Genomic DNA, 24,726 nt, shown 5'->3' with positions numbered 1-24,726 from the left:
CGCAAAACCCCCAAAGAAAGAAAAAAAAACACCGCCTGGCTGGTGAAAGTGCCAAGAAAAGGAAGTTAGTTAGATTTGCAACATGTCGGGGCAGTATTTTTCATGACATCCTAACACTGTCTCTTTCTCTCTCTTCTTGTAAATGCCCTCATCCATGGATTCCTGTAAAAAAGTTTTGCATACCAGTTTGGCACAAAATGTCTAAGACTAGACGGAGCACATTTTACACGGTTAAACTATCAGCTTAAAAGGAGGATTTACCTCATAAAGAAAGACTATAAAACTCATTTCAGTTATGCAAATACGAACAGCTTGACCCTCTAATTTCAAACCACTAGTTAACTTTGCCAATTGCCCCAACTTGATCCAAACTCTGTTCTTTTCCTGTCTCCTTTGTGTATAGTGTAAATGTCAGGTCATGCTGCCAGTGTTATCGGGTAAATAGACAGAGCCGATGGTGACATGGATCAAAGTGTGGCCCAAAATATCTCCAGGACAAGAACGGCACGGAGAAACACAAGGTCAGGAGACAAGGGCACGTAGTACAATACAATTCAAGAAATAGGAAGAATGGGTTTTAAGTAAATGCAAATGAGTTAACTAAACATTTTGCTCACAGGTAATGTTTTTCGGATGCGGTCTTGGTGGTGTAAAAAAAAAAAAAGGCTTTACAACTACTACTGAACTTGAAGTGCTTCTTCATACTCTTTCTTTCATTCACTCTGAATACCCAGTGGTGATATGAAGCTGCTCTAAAGTGTTGCCGCTGACTGATGGAAGTGTGGTTGCCAATCTGTGCCAGCAGTCTCTGAAAACATCGATCACTCACACACTTATGCACTACATCAACACAGGTGATGATCAAACCAGTAGTGAAACCTCTGTGTTTTTTGGCAGAAATGGTATTGTACTTTTCTTTTTGAAATTGTAGCCGCAGATGCCGTGGGGTAAACTGAAAGTGAGGCTGCCAATTATACATAGGCAAGGTTAGTGAAGTGTCTTGCCCAAGGACGCAATGCCTGTCTGCACCTACAGGAGCCGGGATGCAAACCTCCAACCTCGTCGAGTCTAGGACAAGCCGCTCTAGCATCTGAGCCACTGCTGATAATACAATGTAGACTAAAGAAAATAAGGTCATTTGCTAGGTGGAAAATGTACCTCAAGTCTAGTAGTACAGGCCATTTAACATTATCCTTTAAAATAAAATACTGCAAGGCGAACCAGCTGCTCTATATAGGAAAGGAGTACATGAATTATTACTTTTCAAGTTTAGTGAACTCAGCAGGCCATACATTTTGTGAATTTCGTCAGATTTTCTGTTTTATTAGGCTGCTGCCAAAAACTCATCATTTTTGGGAAATTTAGGAGATTCTGAAACTTGTGCAGCTGAGGTTGAGGAGAAAAATACAACTCAAAGCTAGAAAGAAGGAGAAAGTATTATTAAATTCTATTATTTAATTTGATGTACGTAAGCTCCCTGAATGATGTCTAGCTGCTTGATAGTCTCTTTTGCTGTGGGTTATCTAATTGACATTGAATTGAAAACTTGGCAGATGATTGTGAAAAAAATAAAAAATACCATATTTGCGATGGAGCAGAGTCTATATGCTTGTTCTCTTGTGCAGACATCTTTTGGGGGCTGCCTGAAACAAAATGTCAAATACAGTAAAGAACATTAATCAGTGTAAACCAAAACATAATCTTTAAACAGGATGCTAATCTTGTGTACCATTTTCTTTATACTGTTATGTAGTTTCTAATTGGGAGTTTTCAAACTTTCTTCTGTTTTAATAATTCTTCTGTTTAATAATTGAAATTTAAACCTAAAAGTGCAGTTTTTTCAAATAGCACAACTTTCTTCTTTTGTTGTATCTTTATGCTCTTGTTGGACAGTGTGAGGCCCTTTGTAAGTATGTTTTGAAAAGTGCTAAATAAATAAAGCACCTTTCAAAACACTTATTATTCATAGTATTAGTAGTATCACTTAAGCATTACAGTATCACTGTAATGTTTAAGAATAGCCATTATACTCAGATTAGGTGACTTGATACCAAATGTCAAACGTCTGTGTTTTGGACATACTTTCCCACTGCTGCCGTGAGAAAATGAAGGGCGGTAGATGCTGAGTTGCATTTTTCAGTCCTGTCTTCACTGCTACAAACTAATGAAGTCGTTTTGCATACAGTCAGCAGTGTCCGTGGCGATGCATTATTGAGGTCTGCTGTGGAGGAAGAGCCGCTGTGTGCATGGGAATGTGTGGCTCCACCGTTTTGGAGATACCGTTTCCCATCCATCACACAGGGATCAGGTTACACAGACATGCTGGCTCTCGACTCCTGGTCATCGCTTTTCCAACAGGACTGTTTTCTGTCACTAGATGCTAAATGTCTTGTTTACATGCACCGTTTTGTTTAGAATATGCAGTTAGTATCTGTTTAACTTTGAGCAATAAATCATTGTTTGCAGTCATCATCATCTTCTCTCATCAATATCTCTACCATTCACAAAGTTTGTAGGCCTGTTGGATTGAGCTGCATTCAATTCTACACAATTCCCGTAGATCAACTAAATCAAGCAATCCAATTTCCTTTATGAAGTCTTTTATAACACTCAATTTGATTTCCATAAAAATCAGATGAGACAAAAGTGTTTTCCTTATTTTTCAATTTTCAAAAATATCCAATTGAGCATTATTTATGCCTTTTGGTAATATACACATCATAATTAGGGCATCACAGTGACTTACATTTCTTGCAGTCTTTCTTGTATCTCGGTTGCCTTTTTGCATGGTATTTTCATGTCAAGTTTTGGCTGCAATACAGACAATGCAATTACACTTAATTTATGTTTAATAAATGTTTAATGTTTGTTTTTCTATGTTTTTTTAATGTGAAAACTTGAGTATCAGTTTTGGCTTCTTTATGTACAATGTGATCAAACAAAGTTCAAATAAAAAAAACTGTGAGAACTTGTTTTTTTTTATTAATATCAAAGACACCATTTATAAATCATACATTAAACTTTATACAATAACAGTAAAACCAACCCAACCATAAAGATACATAATAATGACACATACAAACACACATACACATTATGAAGAATACTTAGTAAAATTACTCAAAGGTTTAAAAACTGGGGAGAGTGAAACCCTTCTGTTGACACATTACGGATCCGCGCTCTGTAATAGACTAGTTTGTAGTAAAGACGTATGTTTTTATTGACTTAGCGATAGCATCAAACACGGTCAGATAGCAGTGTGAAAGGGCCTCATGTTAACAGACCTGATCTTGTGTTAATAATGACTCAGAAGAACTAATATACAGTGCTTTTAGTTTAGATAAAAGCTGACTGGGGATCTGATAGTGATAGCTGAGCGTGTTTTTTTTAGAGATGTAGAGCAGTGCTGCTGACTCAGCCGTTCCTGTGGGAATCAAAGCCTTTTTACTCTTTGTAGTCACGGCATGGTGATCTCCATTGTCCCTGTCAGCGCAAAAACAAGAGTGCACCTTCAAAAAAAAAAAAAAAAAAAAAAAAAAAATCTACAACAGAGCACAAACTCACAAAACAGAGCAGTATTTGTGCTAGTCCAAAGCCAGTGAAATTTGAGTTATTTCAAGGCAATCAACCGGCCCTAAGGCTCGGGTCATTTTTTGTAACCGTAATTTTAAGTCTTATTGATGTACGTGTCAAACTTCAGTGCCTTCTCTATGATAGATGATGCCAGTTGAGCTGAGTCCAGGGTAGAAATGCCCGCTGGTGCCACTGTACTGGCTTAATATGGGGCTTGCGTATCCCAGTGCAGTGTGTGTGGGTGAGGAAGACAGCACCGTCGGGGGAGGAGGTGGCACTTGCGATACCCAATCTGTGCTGCCCGAGTTGGGTGAAAAACTGCTAAAGCTGGGCGGCCTGTGAGATCCATCTATACTGGGCAGGCTAATCGGCAACGGCCTTGTCAAGCCATCACCCATGAGTTCACCCGCTGCAGTGGCCACCCCGGACATTTCTGTCAGGAAACTGCTGAGGCAAGGAGCGGAGGTGGGCGCAGAGGGGGAGGGGATGCGGTCCGATGGAGGGGAGATGGTGAGGGATGAGCTGCCTGGGTGCTTGGGGCTGCCTCGGTCACTGTCCCCTGAATCTTGGGACACTGCACTTCCCTCTCCACCAGCCAGAGAGTCAGACTTTCTCTTTCTCTTGCGGCGGAAGTTGCCATTGTCAAACATCTTCTCGCAGTTGGGGTCAAGCGTCCAGTAATTGCCTTTACCTGTAAAATGACATAAAGCATGGTTATTCATTCATTCATTTCTTTTTTTTTTTACTCATACTGTCCTAATAAGTATGGTTTAAATGACTGATTGGTTGCTGGTGATAGTCAGTCAATAAGCTATAATATGGACAATTATTAACACAATCAAATAAACATATATTATTTTCAGTGGTAGGATTAGTACAAAAGTGAAACATTACCTGGATCATCTTCATCTCTTGGCACCTTTTTGAAGCAGTCATTGAGAGACAGGTTGTGTCTTATGGAGTTTTGCCATCCCGCTTTACTCTTGTTGTAAAAGGGGAAATTGTCAGCGACGTACTGATAAATTTGACTCAGAGTTAGTCTTTTATCTGGCGCCCCATGGATTGCCATAGCGATGAGTGCTGAGTAGGAGTACGGCGGTCTCACTAGCTTCATTAGATCTTCTTGGGATGGCAGGGAGAACCAGTTGAGCTCGCCACCTGGTCCTCCAGCTCCGGCCGGGCCAAGATACGGTCTCTGCACCCCATAGTGCTGCGGGACAAAGGGGGGCCCTGGGTTCCCTGGTGGTGCTGTGGTGCCCAAGTACGGAGAGGTGGAGTTGTTGAACCAGAGGTAAGGGTTGGGTGAGGCGGTGGTGTAGTCGCTGAGCTCGTAGGAGGTCATGGTGGTGCGCTGCGGGCTGGGCAGTGATGGTGGAGGGTAGTAGCAGTCGGTGTACATGCTGAGCTCCGGAGGCTCCTGTCCCAGAGAGGGGAACTGCGGGCCGCACCGAGGAGGAGACTGGCCCTGGGACTCAAATGAGGACATTCTCTCTTCCTTCCTCTCTGACTTGAAAAACCCCGCTCAAGGTTTCTTGTTGAAAAATAAATGTCTACACTCTCAAGTGTGTGTTGCACACTCCTTTCTAATTCCTCCAAGCCACTGAATCTTTGGCTACTCTGTCCCACTTCTGTTTGCCCTTGCTTTATGTCAAGATGACACCTGTCATACCTGCTTTATCTGTCTGGAAACACCCCCAGTGCTCTCTGATTGGCTGCCTGGCTCCACAGGTGAGAGGCCTGTTCGAGGACTATCTTTGCTTCTGCTCCTGTCAGCTCATTCAGTTCCTTCAGGGCTTTTGCACACCAACAGCAAAATAATTTTCCACTCTGGTTCTCGACTGGTGTAGCATTTTAGTGAAGTCATATGGAGTATTTATCTTCAGGCTATAGCTTGCGGCTATAAAAGCCTTGGTTTGAGGATAACAATGGTACTGTCTCAGCATACCCAATTTTATGAATAAATAACTGAACAAACAAATGAATAAAATTAAACAAAATAAAACATACTGCTGTGCTTTATTCAAAACATATTAATAAAAGAATAGGGCCAGGTTATCACTAACAAATAGTATAAAAACAAGTCAGTACGAAGTAATGCAAATATATAGAATAAGGGATTTACAAAACAAACTGTGTTGTGGTTTTTTACAAAATAAAGCTGGTTGGGAGTCACTCGCGCATGCGCAGATTACACATCTAATCTAAGCGCGATTCCAAACGCAGAACTCATCAGTTGGGCACATATTGAAAAGTGTAAGTTTAACATTTTGTTTTGCAATACCTGTGAGATGCTTCACTGAAAAATGGCACAATGACCAAGTGCTAATATTTCGCTTGTAAAAAGAGAAAGTGTCCGGGCTAAATGAGCATCCCTGACCAATTTGACCAATCATTTGCTAGGCTAAGCTAGCGTTGACATAAACATTTTGCTACGACATAATGTTACATCACGGGAGGGTATTGTTCTGTAAAACGACAACGGTCCTATTTACTCGGGCAATATTACCGGTTTTAGATGGCAACTTCTGCGTCTTCGTCATCTCCACCTCCCGAGTCTCCTCAAACCTGCAACATCAGCGGCGACGAGAGTCTGGAAGTCAACCTGGAGCTGGAGCGGATGATCGAAGACACGGAGAACATGACAGGTAACGGACACTAGCGGAGCAAGTGACAAACTTTTGGGAAATATCTAGTAAGTAAATGAGAAAGGTGGGTAGAGCAGCCAAAAATATGTGCCCAAGGAAAAGTAATGGCGCCAATAACTATAAAGTCACTCAAAGAAAAGTACTTCCTGAAATTACCACTTGGGTCAGTACGAAATAGAAAATAAATACATTTTAAACAGTATCACTTCTATTTCCCCCAAAAGAATACAACATCAAATTAGATTACGAAAATAATTCTTAATATACAATAGAGTTCGGGAATGTGACGTCATATCGCTAAGCATTATGGAATTAGCAGCAATTATAAACAAATGGAGATTTTATAAGTAAAAATACTGGAGTTATTGTTCACATCAAAACACTTGGACACCACAGTGTGTTAGATGCATTTACCAGCTCAGGAGCTAGCGGAGTTGTTCCACTACTTTTTTATCTCCACTTTTTATGTTTGTTTGTATACTTTTTTGTCCCCGTAGGGAAATTTGTCTTCTGTATTTAACCCATCCTTAATACTGTTTTTAGCTAATGTTAGTCAATGGAAATGTATGCCAACAGTTGCAAAGATGGCTGATCTCCATGGTAACAGTGGAATTTCCCGAACTCTATACAAAAAAAGTTCATATGCCAATTTAGTGCTGTTAAAGGAATAGGCCACCGTTTTTCCATACTGAGATATGTTCTTACCTTAGCTTTGCTTTAACACTTACAGATTAATGTTCATAATGGGAAGAGCAACTAATGTTTTACTCAGGTACTGTTACTTCAAATGAATATTACTCAAGTAGAAGTAAAAAGTACTGTATGATAATAAAACAACGCAAAGAAACTTAATAAACTTATTCTTGAACATACTTGAGTAAATGTAGCTGAGTGAATACTACCTGCCTCTGACTACTCACTGTGAAATATTATCTGATCTACTGCATGCAGGCCGAAGCAGAAAATACAAAATGCAATTATCTCAAAATCAACATACGAACGTTCAATTATTGAAGAATAAGTGACCAGGCAGCTTATTGCTTTGTTCCACAGTTGCTTTCTCCGCTTTTTGATATGTTTTTAGCTAATGTTAGTACTTGAACAATGTTAGCTCGTCCCTCTAAAATGGCAGATTTCTAAAGTAATGGTTAATCTATTACGTTCAATCCCGATGTCTATTGCTAATTTGCATAGGGACAAAACCATGTCAGGTTTAACTCAGAAACAGTGGCAGATTGTGGTAAGGCTTTAATTATTGTTGATTGGCTTTTTCCTGCTAATCTGTCATTCTTTCCTTAAATCTAAGATGTAATTCTAATAAATGCAATTTCTGATTGAATATTTTTTTCTGTTTTGACTACAGTTCACCTCACCTGGATGGCGTACGACATGGTGGCACTGAGGACCAACCCAGAGTTTATTGTGTCACTGCAGAAACTCAAGGATGCTGTTCAGAGGTGCAAGACCACTGTTTGGAGCGAGCAGCAGCCACAAACAAACAAATGTACAAATGCAGTGCAGTAGTATGTAAATGTGTCGTTCAATTGTTGCTTTGGTGCAGCTTTGTTAGTGTGATGATAGTGTGTTGGGTTTAGTTAATTATTCCTTATATGGTTTGTAATTTCAGTGCTTAATTCTGTTGACTATAGGCTTTGTTCTTATGCCCTTGAATATTGTCTCTTCTGCGTTCTGTTCAAAATAAATGCATTTAATGAAGAACATGAGGGATTTTCTTATCTCGCAGCATCTCATGGTATTTATATATTGATTTAGGCTTAATTAGATTTCATAAATTCAAACAGAAAGAAGCAGCATATAACGATTAATTGCACATTTTTTATAGAATTCAGTACACACATGAACTGAATCGTTAAGTAATCTTATATGAAAAATATGCTAATGTATCCCAGTAATTAAAAGGCATACCATATTCCTATGTGCAAAGCATGACCATATGAGAATGTCATAAAAATTAAATGAATCCCCAGTATCTCCTTTATATCTATTCCCCGCTGTCTCTGTGGGTTGAGTTTTCAAGTAAACCAACTTTGGTCAACCCCTGATTTACATACAGTATGCTGTGCTCGCTTTACATGGAGATGATGTTTTCAATTGTGTCTGAAAGAGAAAGTTATACAGGAAAGTTTTGACAGCTGGTTAAAATTCACATTAGAGTCAACTTTAATTTGACACTGCAGGTTTGTTTACAAAAATCACTTGGGTGTTCCTGTTCTGAAATGAACTCCCATAATGGTGTAAGCAGATGCTGCTTAATAGAATGCTATGTAATTATGGGACAGATGGTAGGACAGGATCGCTATACAGAAAGCTACAGAAAATCTAAACTTTTGTAAATACAGGGGGAATTATATCACTTGCATTGTTAGTCTATTCCTACTACTTGGGGCTGTCAGCCTTTATATCGACTTGAGAGAAATGAAAATTTAGATTCATATGAATTGATAAAATGTTTAATCTTTGTATATTGTTGTTCAATAAATGACAGATAAACAATACAATTTTGGGCTCAATATTTATCGTCAGTACATTTCTTTACGCTAGTACTTTTTTTTTTACCCAAAGTAAGATGTGTCTCGTATTTCATGTTTGTATTTCATGTTTCTACATTTCAAACAAGAGTTTAACTGTCTTTTTTAAGCTTTAAAGTTTGTATCTGTGGCATTACAAAGTCTTCAATGATATCGTTTATCGTGATAGTTCCCTTCCTCAATATATCGAACTTCAGAGTTTGTTATACCATTTTATTTTCTAAAATCCTTGCCCAAGGGTTTCCCAGTGAGAAAAGAGGCCTTGACTCTAGCAGGCTGTTGTTTGCCAGAGAATCCCTCCTTGCTTACTTGTCTTTAAATGGACACACAAGCTTCTAGGCACATTGCCCAGAATGAGGAGAGGGACCCAATTATAAACGGCCCCTTGAGAACACAGTGTAAAGATCTTAAACTGGCCGCACCTGCTAAAATCAATCTCACTGGGGCTCTATGGACTGGGCATGGGGAGGTGCGGGATGATTTGGTATCATTTTGCATTTAGATATGTAAAAAGTTGATTGAAAGACACAAGAATCATATATTGTTTAAATTAAATTACCGGTACTGCTTTTCAGATGGATGTGGACAAGATTGAAGAGCGGGCCTACACTGACCTGGACAGCATTTTGAAAGCAGTGGACTGTTTGTCTAAAACTCTGGATGAGTTATTGCGTAAGTATCTGTTAATCCTGTACAGCCCTCAAATATCTGTGAGCATTAATTACGGCGGTAAAATCACCTTGAACACTGATTTGCAAATATTAAAATTTCCCCCAGACCTGCAATGCGATAACACAGTGTAGCGGATTACTGTGTTCACCAACCGTTGTTAATTTGGGGCCGTGCTTTTAGTGTCAGTCAGGCCTCTCCAGTGATGGGCAGATAGCACCAACTGACACATTTCTTCTTGTCTGTCATGTCCTTTGCTTTTCTAATCATGCTGTTGTAACTTATTTTGCGCCAAGGGGGACAGCGACCAGAGCGAGCATTTCCCCCTTGCTAACCTTCAAAAGCATCAAAGCCTAGAAATAAGACTGAAGCTTCAAAGCACATAAGAGGAAGTGGCATTTGGATGTACGATCAAAATGTACCCCAGCTTGGTTGTAGTGGTAGCCAGTGTTTGCTTCAAGGAAAACATGCCAGGGAGGCGTGTAAGCTTTTAGGAGACTGAAATTTTACATGGCTGGAGGCCGGTGTTGTGAAATAGTATTTGTTGCTGTGCCTGCAGTACGAAGCGAACTGAAGCTGTGCGATCTGATCATCTGCGTTGGGCGTCCAGGGAAACATGCGGCTCCTAAAGTCCAAGAGACGCATAAGCAGCAGCCCAGACAATAATCACCAGTAATGGACGTTCAAGGAGAGGAGGTAATGCATGTTGTTTGTATGAATTAAAACATGTTGAAAACACTTTTTTGATTAGGGGGAAGTCGTAAAGCAATACCATATACAATGATCTAGAGCAAAGAGAGCCTTTTGAGACCTGAATCATCACCTATTGTACATATTTGTCCGGTTAGAGCAGGGATCTCCAATCTGTTGCTTGGGAGCTGCCAGTAGTTTTCTAGTCCTTTCCGGGTCGTTCCCTTAAGGCTTTCCTCATTTCTACATAGAATCTGCGAACGTTGGGTAAATATTAAAACAAACAAAAAAAGTAGGCACGCTGGTGGGACTATGTCTCCGAGCTGGCCTGGTGTCGCCCCGGGGTCCCCCCAGAACCGCTGGAGGAGGTGTGTGTGGAACGGGAAGTCTGGGCATCTCTGCTGAGACTGCTGCCCCCGCAACCCGGCCCCGGATAAAGCGGAAGAAAATGGAAAATGGACAAAAAAAGTATAAAAACTAGAGTAATTTTCTGTAATATTATCATGATTCTAAAGGGTGAAATCCACGCAAGTAATCTTCCATCCGTAAGTAGCTCTCGGCCGTTTTTGTTAAGTAAAAGTAGCTGACGAGATAAATAGGGTCGACCCATGTTTTAGAAGTTGCCAAGTGGCTACTAGTGAATAGTTTAACCTGTCACTTTCACAAATCTCACACACATTTTACGAAAGTAGTAGGTCTTGGCTTTCAAATGAGGTATCACAGTGGCATATTGGCTGTAATACGCTTTGATGTTTGCTAACCCTAACCCTAAGGTGGCAGGTCACAGGTTAAGCACTGTAGTCACATACAGAGCATTCCCAAGTGATGACAGAGAAATTCATACAACCCCACATTGGGGTTGGAACTGAGCCCACAGATCTCCCAATCTCCCAGTTTAGGGAATATGTGGTCATCTAGACAGGTCACAAAATGATTTTTGAGACAATGTTTTTAAATTTGATATATTTTTTTCCCCAGACTAAATTAATGCAACCAGATTTGAAATCATTGTAAATGCAAATACATTTTTCTCGAGTTAATGGTTTGGGGTTTTTTGGGGATCACGGCCTGAAAAGTTTGGAAACCCCTGATCTTTTTTTTAAATGAGTACTGCAGTAGAACGCTCCTGGACAAGTGAGAGCATACACACAAACCAAATGTGAATCTATGTTTCCAGTTGTCACAAAGTACATCCCCCCTCAAATGATGACGCTTTACATAAATGGCTGCACCCCCACGTTCAGCCGATGGTCTTGTTGAGCCCGACCGGGTGCAGGAGGCGACAGAGGAGACGGTGCGTTTCCGAGCCGCCGCGGTCCGGGGCATCGATGAGCAGCAGTGGGGCGTGGGCATGATGGGTAATGATCTCTCTCACCCCGGGGAAACTCTAGAGCAGAAACAAGCACACTCAAATATGACGGGGGCCTAATGACGCAGGACAAGTCGGCGCCAAACATCCCCCCGGGCGCACGGCAGAGATGTGGACTTTTGAGTCAGAAAACAGGCCTTTTAGCTCTTTCCAACACTGCAGAGAAAATGACATAATACCATTCGGTTTACCTTGTCGTTGTGGAGGCCAGTGCCGAGGAAAAACATTTCTTCTTGTTTACGGATCTTAATGTTATAAATCTTGTCTTCGTTTAGCACCATGAGAGTGTAGGGATGCTCCGCTCGGCCTTTAGAGCTGTCCCTGACCACAAATGCTCCATCCTGAACAGAAAAATCGAGCATTGCTTCAACCATAACACATGATTTCATTTGTTTTTGTAAATACAGAAGAGAACATCCACTCCAGACCTGGTCCACATCTCTGAGAGCTTCCTCTGCCTCCTGCCTGGTCAGCTCTCCTCCATACCATGTGGGATCTAAAGCCTGCACACAAAGAGCCATAGTAAGGACTGCTTTTGTCTTGAGGATGACATTTAAGCTCTGAAGGTTTATGTTAAGGGAAATGTCATGTACCAATGAGCTAGTTTTTTTTTTTTTTTAACTGTGGTAGCATTTACAACACTGCCATCTGCTGGTAGCCTTGTGGAAATACTGGTTTTACTGGTGCAGGTTTGTTTTTTAGCATCAACTTTAAAAACATTGTTCAGATGAAAATTGTTACCTCTGTCATCTCTGAACTTTGTGCAGGTAAAGGCTGGTTTGCTCTGGGAGAGAGAAAGGTGCACACTAAACATTGGTCATTTTTGTTCCATAATTGTTTTATTATATCTGGGAAACAATACATTGGACTATTCAAGTTGACTTGCCTTCTTGATTTCCATGAGTCGGTTTGTGGCGGAGCATAGCCGGTGGAAAGGCGCATTTCCTTGTGTACACTGCCCTCTTGTGGATTTGTAAAGAGGTGAGAGGAATGGTAAACGTTAACGCCTCAATATCTGTTTGGGATTCCATTGCATTGTTTGTTTTATTTGTCAGTACCGAACATGAGAGTGTTGAAGCCAAATAAAATAAAAAGTAAGATGTTTTTTATTTTGCACTCGCCTCATGAATCCTGAATCCATTCGACAAAAGAGAGCTCACCTTGGTAGAGATTTTGATGTTTTTGTAGCGTTATCTTTGCCAGTGAACAATTTAAACCGTCATTGTCATAAGTATCCTGCAAAAGGCAAATTGGAACTTTATCTTTTTTTTTTTTTTTTTTTTTTTTTTTATATTTATAATTTTATTTTAACAATGCTGACATACATACCACTTACAAGACAACACATTGACATAAGACAGTACAAAAAAGGGAATGGAATGTGTATGAAGGCAACATAAAGAGAAAATAAAAGTGTAGTGTGTGTGAGTGAGTGTATGTGTGTGTGTGGTTATACGTTTCCTTTTGTTCTAAACATGTTGACCTAATTTACAAGCGTAAGTTTCAGCTAGAGAGAGAAATAATAATAAAAAAGAAAGAAAAGGGACAAAACTCAAAACATGTTTGCTTATAAGATATCATTTTGGCTTACTAATTCAAGTGCTGCTTCGCTCGTCACTACCTCTGTTGAATGATTGTTGCTGGGATACGTAGGGATTATGCAGACTACGATTGGGATTCCCATTACATATGAGTACATATACATATACACACGTGGATATTTCTCCCTTTCCCTATTTGTATTGTATTTCATTTGAAAGTTTTGTGTTATTGTTATTGTTATCATCATTACTATTATTATTATTATTATTATTATTATTATTATTATCATCATCACTTCTCCCCTATTCCAGTGTGATCGGACAATGAACCGATTTTCCCCTCAGTGCCTACCCATTGGAGAGGGGGAGGGCAGCAGAGGGGGAGAGCCTCTCCCCTCCCCAATCGCCCACACCACATAGTGGAGGAGGCAGATTGAAGGAGGAGGCACCAGTAAGAGCAACCCCCTACCCCTTGGGAGGAGGTCTGCCCCGGCCGATGAAGGCTCTTCTTTCAGTCATCTAGTCTCAGACCAGTACCGATACCAGCGTAACTATAGGATTCCTTTTAGAAGTTGATTTTTGTAAATTTTGTTTAAATTTATTTATTTTTTAACTTATTTTTTAAAAATTGTGCTTTTACAGTTTTGGGGTAAATATAGTAAGCATAATCTCCACAAAATGTCGAATCGACGACTATGTAATCAGTCAATATTAACAGTAATAACAACAAAGATGGTAGTGCAGATAGAAGCAGCCTATAGAGAGAAGAGGCAAATTGGAACTTTATCTTAAAATCACAATTTGCTGTCATACTTCAGAATCGGTATCGCATTGATTCGAGTAACAATGATTCCCTTACATCAAGCTCATAGTCATCCTCCTCTTGTACAGATGCAGCTAGAGGTAGAAATCAGAATAAGTGCATGTTGTGTCATTAAAATGCTGCGGAATTGAATTACCTCGTCTCTGGTGATGTTTGTTGTTTACTCTAAAAAGTAACACAAATATTGTTTTAATTGCTATAACAACTCAATGTGCAGGATTCCTTTACTTTACCTTGGTTGTTGGCTTCTATCAAATATTGGTTTAACTTTTCTGTTAAAAATAAGAGAGGTTTCATGTGAATATACACTGGTTCTCAAACTGTGGTATGTGTACCATCGGTGGTACTTGAGCTTTTTTCTGTGATACTCAGGTTCATCTGCCAAAATCTTTAAACTTTATTCAGTTTATTTGGAAATAATTTGTGTTATTCCGGTTCAGGCATGGTTTACACCCAGTTTAGACTCAATTTTGTCCAATTTTGGTTTATTTTTTTACCCAGTTTAGATCTGATGGGATCATAATGGGCCTTGTGGAACTTGGAAGGTTAAATATTTTATGAAAAAAAGTTTGATAACTATGCATTAGATCAATGAATACTTTTTAAATATAGCATTTAGTATTAAAGTAATACTTACTGGGCATAAGGACTGGACAACACTTGAAGGTCACTCCCTCTCATTTCCTGCCAATAATATAATGCGAACACTGTTGAATATTGTGAATTATTATTTGCAATTACCAGAAAGCCTGCCCCAGTTACATTTTCTTGTGTTACAACTTTGTCACAACAGTAAACTTAATCTGCAGAGACAGTAAATATTAATGCATTTTATGTATATTGCCACATTTTGTTTCTATACTTTTCAGTGCAAAGTCTCATAGAATGCAACAATTACCTATTTTCTCAGAGTCTCTCATAACTTCACACACATTAGGTCTATCTTATTTATTGCACTTGAGTACCAACATTTGACTGCTACTTACTTTTTTCTTGGGAACTAGAGGCCGTGGCTTCCCGCTCATAACTTGCGATTTTGAAGGAGCGTTGCTTAAATCCATGCGTACCTCATACAAATGTTGCTTTACTTGTGCTGTCACACTTATTTATTTACTTTGCAGCCCACACCTGTGAAATGGACTTCACCAATGGCCTTTTGTTGCCTCTGCTGAGCTGATGTTAATCGTCGTCACATAAACGCGGAAGGTTTCAGTGGTTATGTGACAAATATGGAAGTGCAAAATGACTTCAAGCAGACTCTCAGTTCATGCATGTGCCACTAAAGATAGCCGCTGACAGTTTCTATTTCGCTTGCTGCCACATGCATGAACAGGCCATCTTTGCACGCTAAAATGCAAGTTAAGTGCTTTCTCTGATTCATATCACTATTTGCAAACGGGTAAGTACGTTACCTTTGTCAGATGTTGTCCTCTAGCCCCAGCACGTCCTGTAGGGGCCCGTTGGTATCTCGCACCCAGGTGTAAGGGGAGGGCAACACTGATCAATCATCCTCAGATCCCCGAGAGCCCCGGGCCGTGTGTGCTCGAATATTTCAGTCCTCCTGGGGGGTCCTTTTTGGGAAATCGCCCCCTCCTCACTAGTACCACCTCCTCCACCTTTTCTCCTCATCTGGCAGAGAAACATACACCCCCCACTCGCCTCATCTCGGGCCACTGTGGAGGCTGCACCGTGTAATTACGGCTAAGTCAATGCGACATATGCAGATGTATGAGAGGTTGAATCACTGCTAATTGTAAGCAGCCCTGTCATAAAGTGCTTAAAGTACTTCATTTTAAACATAACAACTGTAAATATGCCAGAGAATTATAAAAATGCTCAATTCCATTGGTTGTCCCAGGGCATATAACTTAGAAAGCAGACTTAAAGTTAGGACAGCAATAGGAGTCTGAAAAACTCAAAGTGAACACAGACTTGGGTATCTTTCACCCACTCTTTTAGTAAAGAAGTAAATCACACTATCGGCTTATCGTTCAATATAGAAGAACATTCAGCGCAAGTTCCTTTATTTGCATTTGTGGAAGGCTTTGTTGTTTCCCAGTGAGCTTCCAATTTGTACAAGTCAAATAATAACCGTTTAGATCGATAACTCATTGTTAGTGTTAACCTTGTGTTTTATTTGGCTTTTGTTTTATCTCATATGTGAAGTAATGCTTGTTTAGCTACTGTAGCAGTAGCCTGTTTCACAATTCAAAATGTATTATGACATGCAGCAATACACTTAGGATTTTTAAACTGTGGTGCTGGTGATACTTGAGCTTCTTCCTCTGTTGTTACTCAAGGTCCTCTGCTATTTGCCTCTACTTTAATCACAACATGTCATGTATACCTGAGTATTGGCCCATTTCCACATGATAACATTGTAGAAGTGTTCCTTGAGAGACAAGAGCAAAGTTCTCCAGTTGGGAAAATCTTCGTTAAGCCACAGCAGGGTTTCAGAAACCAAAACATAGCCTTTCCACAAACGGGCAAATGGGAAGAGCAGGAGACAATGTTTTGGTGTGTCATCATAACATTAGATGTTTACTGAGACTTACAAGTACACCTTCTGTTATATCAAATGATTATGAACCTATAACTTGTGACATGGATAACTTCATTCTCATTTTTAACAGTATTTCTCGCTAGCAACAAGTGCAAATAGCCGAATGCATTACTGGTATCCTTTGCAGTATGTAAAAATAAAACTTTTTCGTTGGGGTGCCACCCCCTTGGCCCCAGGCACAGACCCCCTGTTGAACGTAATATCCATGCCATCAGTCACTTAGCTGGGACAATGACAGATTTATGACTCGTCCAGCTGAGAACAGGATTTTGGGAGATACAGGGGGTCGAAGACAAAAAGGTGGCGATAGATCAGAAGGCGGAGATAAGATTTTTCCAATTACTTCAGATGTTATTGAAATTTGAACAGGAAATTAGTGACTTCCTCTCTGATTTGCCAATGTGTTTTCTCATTCAGTGAACTAATGGGCAAGATTTTGTCCTCAAAACATATTTGGCTTCCCTGGTACTACTACAAGGACCAACACTCTGAAAACACAAAGAAATGGGTGTAAACCAGATCTCGCATTAAAGCCTGCTCTCACTTGCCATGGCCTAAAGGTGAGAGACAAAACATTGGCCTATTACTGACATCACCTCTGCTTCACTGCTTCACTACATTTGACAAGTCTCTGTAATAATCCACAATATGCTTTCAGAACTATTTTGAAAGCATATATTGCATCTGGGCTTGAGAATCTCTGAACATGAGAATCTCTGAAGACACATCTTACACTAATGATTGAATGAATGGGTCAAAAACAAGTTCATTTTTGAACTGAAAACGAAAAGTGCCAACATAAATTTTTCTGCAAGAAAATTCGGAATTCACTGTCTCAAAAGCGAAAGAAAAATAATAAAATAAAATACAACAGGCTCCATGATTCTTAATGTTCCTGGCGTGCCCTGTCAGTGTGTTTCCTCTCTGGTCTTTCAGCTGGGAGAGATTTGCATTGCTTAGTTGGGGAACTGGCACAGGGCCCTACAACAAAGATTATCCTGGAAACCAAATAAGCAACTTCACCGTCCTTCTTTATTTATCTTAGAAAGGGTTTATCCCTTTGAACAAAGTAAGAATACACATCGACAACAGACTAATTGTGGATCAGCGCTGGATCAACACCTGGTAAGGTGTGAAGAATGGCTGCGTTATCCGTGTAATTCCCATTATAATGTGTCCGCACCATTCTTATTCAAATAGACACAGCATGACACTGTTCCTTCACAGAAAACAGAAACAACGTAAATAGACTTGGTTAAAAGTAACTTTTATTTTAGTAATTTATAAATAAACACACACGTAAACGAGACATAAAGTGCAAACATGGCGTCAAAAGTGGTTTCTCATCATCTGTAACAAAATACACATTTCTTCTTGAGTAGCAAACCACACTTTTTGAGGCTTTCACAGATCCCTCGACTTAAAACCGGAAAGATCCCCTGTTCGGTATAGTTCCTATGACTTGTGACCTCGGTGTCTCCTCCTGAAGCCGCTACCATCGTTACCGTCCCTCCTCGCGCACGTGTACCTGACCACAACCTGGGTGCACCGGTCGCAGTTGACCTGGCAGCACCAGTGAAACTTGCAGTTGCAGCTGCTGACCACCTCCACGCGCCTCTCCTCCACTCCTAGGCCGCACTCTTGGCACAACCTGCGGCAGCTCCTCTTCTCCCACTGGGTGAGACCGACCCCCTGCATGAGGCACTCGCGCCCCTCTGTGCCGTACAGGCCCATGCTGCTGTTCTTTCGGCAGTAGTCCGGGGAGTCCTCCAGGTAGATGAGCTCTGTTGGCGCGATGCTGCGTAACGCGTCCAGGATGGCGCCGCGGTTGTCTGCGCTGTTTCCCGCCCGCGTGCGCTTTTTTTCGGTGTCCAACTTCTGCGCTTGATCGTGCTTGTTTTTCAAATAGTTTCCAACATCCCTGAAGTCTGACACCTGCATCCAACAGGTCTTCACGCTGCAGCTCTCGGACATACCGTGGCATCTGCACACGCGCTTCATCGTTGCCTTTACAGCCTGTGCCCAAAACAGGAAGTCAAACTTAGACTATATGGTCTACCATAGTATAGTCTGTAGGCCTATTGTATTTTTCATGATCTTTGCATAAATAGATCTTCGCTTCTTACCAGGCGCCCCGCTTCATTATTATGGAGATTCACGGCGGCTCTGGAGTCTTGGCCTGTCTCCTGCGCGTCCACGTATTGTTTGGAAACTGTCTCTCCAAAATCCACGTTGTCACTGCAGCCTCCCCATAGCCAGCCACGTCCACCTGCGCGTGCACAGTAATGTTGTGATGTAGGTGGGGGGGTGGGGGGGGGGGAGGCAACATTAAAGCATCACTATTTCTTCTGTTGTGTCACGTGACTCACCAATTTTTCCGTTTTTCGACACGTCGCAGCCGCAGTTGTCCAAGTCTCCCAGACTGCAGTTTCTAGTCAGAGTGTACATGACCCCAGCGGCACTAATGGCATGGACAAAGGACGTTTCTCTCGTGGCTGCGGATAAGATAAACGTTTACCTTTAGTTTTAACACGACTACATAAACCTTTTGCTTTTAGCCTCGCTCACCTCGTCTCAGTCCCTTTAGTTGTGTCGCGCTGTCAGGGCAGTTCCATCTGTCCCACGCGAACTGATGCTTGCACTCGTCTATCCCGCGCTGTGTGCCCACCTGCACACTCCCGGCGTATGCCAGATAGGTCTGTGCAAAAGGTTAAGACTGTCAGGTTTTATCCTCATCCAAAAACTGAGAACAACGCCTTTCATCAAAATCATAGGCGACAGAGAATGAAAATATTATACCTTTGATCCCGTCATCAAAAAGTTACTTGCGACCCTGCGTAGCAAATTGAAGGTATTTAAAGTCTCAGGTTTTCCTTAAGCATAATTAAAAGGTGAGCTGTAAACCTACCAAGCTTGTCCCGGACAGAATATGTGCAGAAGAGCCAGGAGCCAGATGAAGAGACATGCCATTGTGGATTTGATAGTTACTCTGGGTGAGCAGACCCTTCTGCTTTCAGTGAGAAACTCTTCAACTTTCTCTTATTCAACCACAGAGCAAATAAACTTTTTGAGCCACGCTCCAAGGAAGCTGATTGGAGGACTGATTCAGGAAACGCCTTATGTGCACTTCAAAGGTGGCATTAGGGGAGGTTTGCTTTTCTGCGCAAGGCTTTGGAGACCATGGAGCGAATATACAAAAGAATTGAACATGTTTTTATTATATACATTTATTTAGAAAAATATTCAAATAAATACTATTTACAATAATACAACACTTATTCATAATTTGTGAAGTTCCTCACCATACATTCGCCTAATAATCCAAATTATGAAATAAATTGTTTTCCTATAAAGACAAAAAACGCATCCGAGTTAAAGTGCCGATGATGCAGTTGTGGCCATGCCAATATTAACAATAGCAACTGGTGAGTCTTTCAGGGACGGCGCATACGATGCTTGCGCCTGGATTTGTTTTGTGGCTTCCTCCCTCCAGGCTTACGCGCACAATAGTATTTCGTTACAGTTTGTGTGCATTTTTGGCACTTCACTGTGCAACACCAGTGGAACTTACAGTTACAGCTGGTGATCACCTCGATGCGCTTCTCCACCACTCTCAGGCCACACTCATGACACAGTCTGCGGCAGCTCTTTTTCTCCCAACGATTCCTTCCCCTCTTCACGCACTCGCGATCTTCCGTGCCCTGATATCCCAAACTCAAATTCTGGATGCAGTAATCAGGAGAGTCCTCCAGGTAGATGAGCTCCGTCTTTGCAATGCCCCCCAGACTGCGCGCCAAAGTACCGCGGTTATCTGCGCTGTTTCCCACCCTCGCAGGCCTCTTGTCGACCTCTAGTTTTTTGGCCTGCTCGTGCTTCAGCTTCAGATAGTTACCGACTTCTCTGAAGTCAGCCAGCTGCATCCAGCAGGTCTGGATGCTACAACTTCCAGAGACGCCATGGCACTTACAAGCCTTCCTCATTGTGGCCTTAATTGCCTTTTTAGGGAAAAGGGAGAAAGAAAAAAACTGGTGAGATTTTTGACATCCTTATTCGGGCCCATTACTTTGTCGTAAGTGGTTCAAGAAAAGAAAAAAAATGTCTTACCAGTCTGCCTGCCTCGTTGTTGTGCAGGTTGACAGCTGCGCGTGAGTCATGTCCATTTTCCAGTGCGTCGACAAACTGTTTAGAAATCTTTTCTCCAAATTCTACATTGTCACTGCATCCTCCCCAGATCCATCCTTTGCCTCCTGTCAATAAAAATGAAATACGTATTATTCCATGCTTGATATAGCCTACATAAGTCTTGAAATGTGTCAACGCATCACAAGTGAATACATATACCTGCTTGTCCAATTCTTGAGTCATCGCAGCCGCAGTTTTCAAAGTCTCCCATGCTGCAGTTCTTGGTCAGGGTGTACATGACCCCTGCTGCACTGATTGCGTGGACAAATGACGTCTCTCTCGTGGCTACAAATATGGCACGTTTAAATAATGAACAACTGTTGATTGACATGCTTAAACCTTGTGCGTAAAACATGCGTAAGATGCGCGTAAAACTGGACGCGCGCTTCTGTGCAACAGATTATTTCAATTTCTTGAAGAAAAATTAATTCAACATAAACAACAACCAAACATATACATCTTACCAGAGCGGATGCCGTTGTGTGTTGACATTTGCAGCGTTCTTTCTGGACAGTTCCACTTATCCAAAGCAAACTGGTGTTTGCACTCTTGGATGCCGCTCTGCGCGCCAGATTGCACGCTGCTTGCATAGGTCAGAAATGCCTTTGGTCCAGTCATAAGAAAGTTATTGACCGTCCTATTGAAGGAAATGGTCAGATTAATGATAATACAATTGCACGAAATCAAATACCATTTTGTGTAAACGTATGCACTAGTTCTTGAATTTAACGTAGATTACATACCAGGAGGATGCGCAGTGAAAATGACAGCACATCTGCAAAAGTGTCGTGAAGAAAATGAATGGTCCCATAGTAAGAGAATCCTATAGAGTCCCTCTGGTAGTTTGCCAGATGTTTATACCCAGAGAGGCCGAATGAGTTTGTGACTGTGGTGCGCGCAGATGATATTTATATGGTTGTGCCCCTTTGAGTGACAGGTGTGTTCTGCAGGTAGCGTTTCGTTGTGAAAAGCTTCAGCGACGATCCTGATTGCCTTGTCCTAGAGACAAATAGGAGCCGCGGGTGCATACGTGCACTTCAAAGACGTGACGCAGACAGAACAGCCCCTCATTATTCACCTGTCGTTCCCAGGATCGTTCCCACTGCGTCCGTCTCTGAAATTAAACAAATTGACTAATTATAATATATCATATGTCATGGCGCACTTGTCCAATCATATAGTGTCAGTCATTTGAAATTATAATTTTACGAAAATAATGTAATGTTGAGCTATATAAGTCAGAGACACAATGATGTATCGTTTAGTTAAATTAGTGTTTTTTAAAACACACAATCCCTTCTCTGTGGAACCAATATCACACGCAATATACAGAAATGCCCCGTTGGGGCGTTGTGAATGTGGGAAATGGCACCAGCGTCCTACGGGGCCCAGCAGTGAGTACAAAGCCATAAAGTCTTTCAGGAGCTGCCTGGATATAGTCATGTAAATACTGCCTCACACATTTGCGACTTTGGCGAAGCTGTGATAATAGGATAATAGATGTTTCCTTGGGAAACGACACGGTGTGAAAACAGTCTGGAATTTACAAGAGCATAAACAAATATCGTTGAAATAGAGAATAAAACTATTTGTTTTTGGGGGGGGGGTTCACGACATCTTAAATGATTGCTGATTTGGTGCGTTATTGTGATGGTCAATTTGCTTCATATTGTAGACATTCTCTCAGGCTGTAGTTGCGAAATTAGTAATTAATTTAGAACACAACGTTTTAGTTTTAGACACATCTCATATGCATGCCAAATCCCCTATAAGCCACTCAATCGACAAAAACTGTCATTCACTTTAAGTGTCGTGGTCAATGGTCGTCTGAAGGGCGAGGACCTCAACACAATGGCAGGGCAGTGCTGCAGCAGATAATCCCCACTAATTAGATATGAGCCATATTCATTATGTTTATGACTGAAACTTAGAAGCATAGCACCTCATTAAGAAGAAATAACATACAACTTTTACAAATCCATCTGCATGTGCTGCTACGGGACTGAAGCAGTTAATGCGCTGAGAACACCAACTGGGCGGGCTTTACATGATGGCCAGATCCATTTTAACATCGAAACTGTCTGAGTTTGGTAAGGCAGCGATACGAACAAGCTGCTACAAATAAACGCCCATTTGTTAATTTTGATCAAATATTTATAAGACATTCTTCACACGTAAATGCGTTAAGTTCCATGATAGAGGCTTACGAGACATTATGTCGCGCACATGGCGTTAATTGAAGATTTATAGCAGCTCTAGCTGCGAGAGACAGAGCTGTTAAAGGTCAGGAGGTGATAGGCTTCACAGGCTGGAGGAACACGCAGCGGTGACGCCAGTGCGTCAGGCAGGAAGGTACGGAGTCTCTACCGCACAATGCAGACCATTATGGGGCCATTGCGATACCATGACTGACAACTATCGGCATCCCGTTATTCGCTAGACCTATATGAGTGCGTATATCTGCACACACTTTTACAAAGTAAAGTGAACTTATGTTAGTAGCCTCCATTATATGTACTTTTATCAGATGTCAGGATTTGGCTATTTATTTTCCTGCCAGTCAATATTCATTTTCTTGGTGCCAATTGCCACAGCTCTTCCTCTATAGTATAGTTTGCAAGGCTTGTCATTAACACTAGCCACGTTTGCATGTTGAACCTAATACTTAGGCCTGGTTTTGTGTGCCATAAGAATATCGAACACCATCACTGCCAGATTTTCCATGTATTGTAGATTAATTTATATAGGGCTATGAACGACTGTCAACCAACAGTCTATAGCTACATTGGCCAGTGGGCAATTTTTTATGGCCAGCACTTTCTATTGCACTAATCTCACCTAGGCAACAACTGAAAAGTGGCCATTAAGATTATAGGATATGAAAATGCTTAATTAAATGATTGCCAGAATTCTACTGAAATCACGCTACTCTCCGCAATCTTCAAATACATTTCTGTTATGTTTTATTTATTTAGATTTTTCATTCAAATTAGATTAAACAGTCACCTAAACATTGTCATTTCAACTTTCTTGTGGCCTATTATTGTTGTAGACCTTTATGCCAATAGACTTGCATCTCGAATAGACTCAAAACAGTGTGGTTCCACATCTTCGTATTTATTTGACAAAGAAAAGTAAAAAGTCGATTAAGAAAAACATCCATTTGATTATCCAATTTTGTCCCTTGCTTTAGCCTGGATGCCTGCCTTTCGCTCTGTGCTACAACTCAACACTCCTCCCTAGTTTGGCAATACTGGAGAACATTGGCTATACAGTAACAAGGCACGCACCCAGGCGTTAGGTTTTCCTCTCCCATCCAGTAAGAGAACCCCCTGTTAGAATGCCATATACCCTTACAGCACCCCGGGGAGCTCAGAGCACCCATTTACATAGACAAACAACATTTTCTTATACTGTTATAATCAAAACAAAGTGCTTTTTGCGGTGGCATCTTTCTTCTTCTTCTCCTGTGCTTAGAAGTCAAGGGGTAGCGTCGCCTTTCCTCTCCTGCTCGATGGCTAGAAGATAAAATGAAAACATGGTAAGTCAGCGTGTTTACTGGGGATTTGTTGTTTTTCAGTGATGTGCTGATGTGGCGAGTTATCTCCTCTGCGCCTCTGCCCGGTCGACGCAGAGCAGCGGCGGAAATGATGGACGTGGAGTATGCTCGCCGCTGTTTGACAAGTACACACATGGGCGCACACGATGACTCACTTTCTTTGGTGGGCAGAGGGTTTTTCTCTTTAGTCTCCGTCTTCTTCAGCTTTGTCTTGTCGAAACTGGCGATTTCTGCCATGTTGGGCTTGTCGGACATGTTGGCTGCAAAAGATAGAGCAATGCACTTGAGCTTACGACTTTGACCTCTCCTCTCATCCGTAAGATACAGATGGTCAACTTGGCAGAGCCGTATAACAAGGCAATAGAATCGTAGGCCTCGCTCAGATCCTTAAAATCTCAGCGCTATAACAGAGCATCGTCTCAGTTATAAATGCTAAAATGATGTCCCACCATTTTGAGTTCCTTCCATGAACTGCTCTGTATCTGCAATGAAACTAATGAACTTATCGCAATGAAAGTATCATAATGCGTTTTTATGCAAGGCTGTGCAAGGTGAGTGAATGA

General features: G+C 41.3%; 5 protein-coding genes across 5 annotated transcripts; 1 reads left to right on the top strand and 4 right to left on the bottom strand.

Moving 5' to 3' along the window:
- Nucleotides 1-3,689: 3,689 nt before the first annotated feature.
- foxi3b (forkhead box I3b) lies at nucleotides 3,690-5,168 on the bottom strand (the record flags this gene model as incomplete). Its single annotated transcript, XM_079557498.1, has 2 exons — nucleotides 4,468-5,168; nucleotides 3,690-4,264 (listed from the first exon to the last, which is right to left on the bottom strand). The coding sequence occupies exons 1-2, from the start codon at nucleotides 5,057-5,059 to the stop codon at nucleotides 3,690-3,692; spliced, it is 1,167 nt and encodes a 388-aa protein (XP_079413624.1). The 5' UTR covers nucleotides 5,060-5,168.
- Nucleotides 5,169-5,804: 636 nt separating this feature from the next.
- Nucleotides 5,805-7,772, top strand: syce3 (synaptonemal complex central element protein 3). Its single transcript, XM_079556679.1, has 3 exons — nucleotides 5,805-5,826; nucleotides 6,089-6,218; nucleotides 7,582-7,772. The coding sequence occupies exons 2-3, from the start codon at nucleotides 6,089-6,091 to the stop codon at nucleotides 7,740-7,742; spliced, it is 291 nt and encodes a 96-aa protein (XP_079412805.1). The 5' UTR covers nucleotides 5,805-5,826; the 3' UTR covers nucleotides 7,743-7,772.
- Nucleotides 7,773-11,291: 3,519 nt separating this feature from the next.
- Nucleotides 11,292-12,093, bottom strand: lcp2b (lymphocyte cytosolic protein 2b). The gene is made up of 3 exons (XM_079556301.1): nucleotides 11,924-12,093; nucleotides 11,687-11,836; nucleotides 11,292-11,513 (listed from the first exon to the last, which is right to left on the bottom strand). The coding sequence occupies exons 1-3, from the start codon at nucleotides 12,014-12,016 to the stop codon at nucleotides 11,367-11,369; spliced, it is 390 nt and encodes a 129-aa protein (XP_079412427.1). The 5' UTR covers nucleotides 12,017-12,093; the 3' UTR covers nucleotides 11,292-11,366.
- Nucleotides 12,094-17,733: 5,640 nt separating this feature from the next.
- Nucleotides 17,734-19,372, bottom strand: LOC306963173 (protein Wnt-8a-like). The gene is made up of 5 exons (XM_079556657.1): nucleotides 19,222-19,372; nucleotides 18,991-19,120; nucleotides 18,792-18,917; nucleotides 18,549-18,691; nucleotides 17,734-18,438 (listed from the first exon to the last, which is right to left on the bottom strand). Exons 1-5 carry the CDS (start codon nucleotides 19,234-19,236, stop codon nucleotides 17,878-17,880), a joined length of 975 nt encoding a protein of 324 aa, XP_079412783.1. The 5' UTR covers nucleotides 19,237-19,372; the 3' UTR covers nucleotides 17,734-17,877.
- Nucleotides 19,373-19,724: 352 nt separating this feature from the next.
- Nucleotides 19,725-22,459, bottom strand: LOC306963172 (protein Wnt-8a-like). Its single transcript, XM_079556656.1, has 5 exons — nucleotides 21,348-22,459; nucleotides 21,069-21,241; nucleotides 20,764-20,889; nucleotides 20,527-20,669; nucleotides 19,725-20,417 (listed from the first exon to the last, which is right to left on the bottom strand). Exons 1-5 carry the CDS (start codon nucleotides 21,413-21,415, stop codon nucleotides 19,857-19,859), a joined length of 1,071 nt encoding a protein of 356 aa, XP_079412782.1. The 5' UTR covers nucleotides 21,416-22,459; the 3' UTR covers nucleotides 19,725-19,856.
- Between the last annotated feature and the right edge of the window lie 2,267 nt (nucleotides 22,460-24,726).

Source organism: Gobius niger (genome assembly GCF_951799975.1).
Source record: "Gobius niger genome assembly, chromosome: 5".
Lineage (NCBI taxonomy): Eukaryota > Metazoa > Chordata > Actinopteri > Gobiiformes > Gobiidae > Gobius > Gobius niger.
This window is presented reverse-complemented; position numbering and strand designations above follow the sequence as displayed.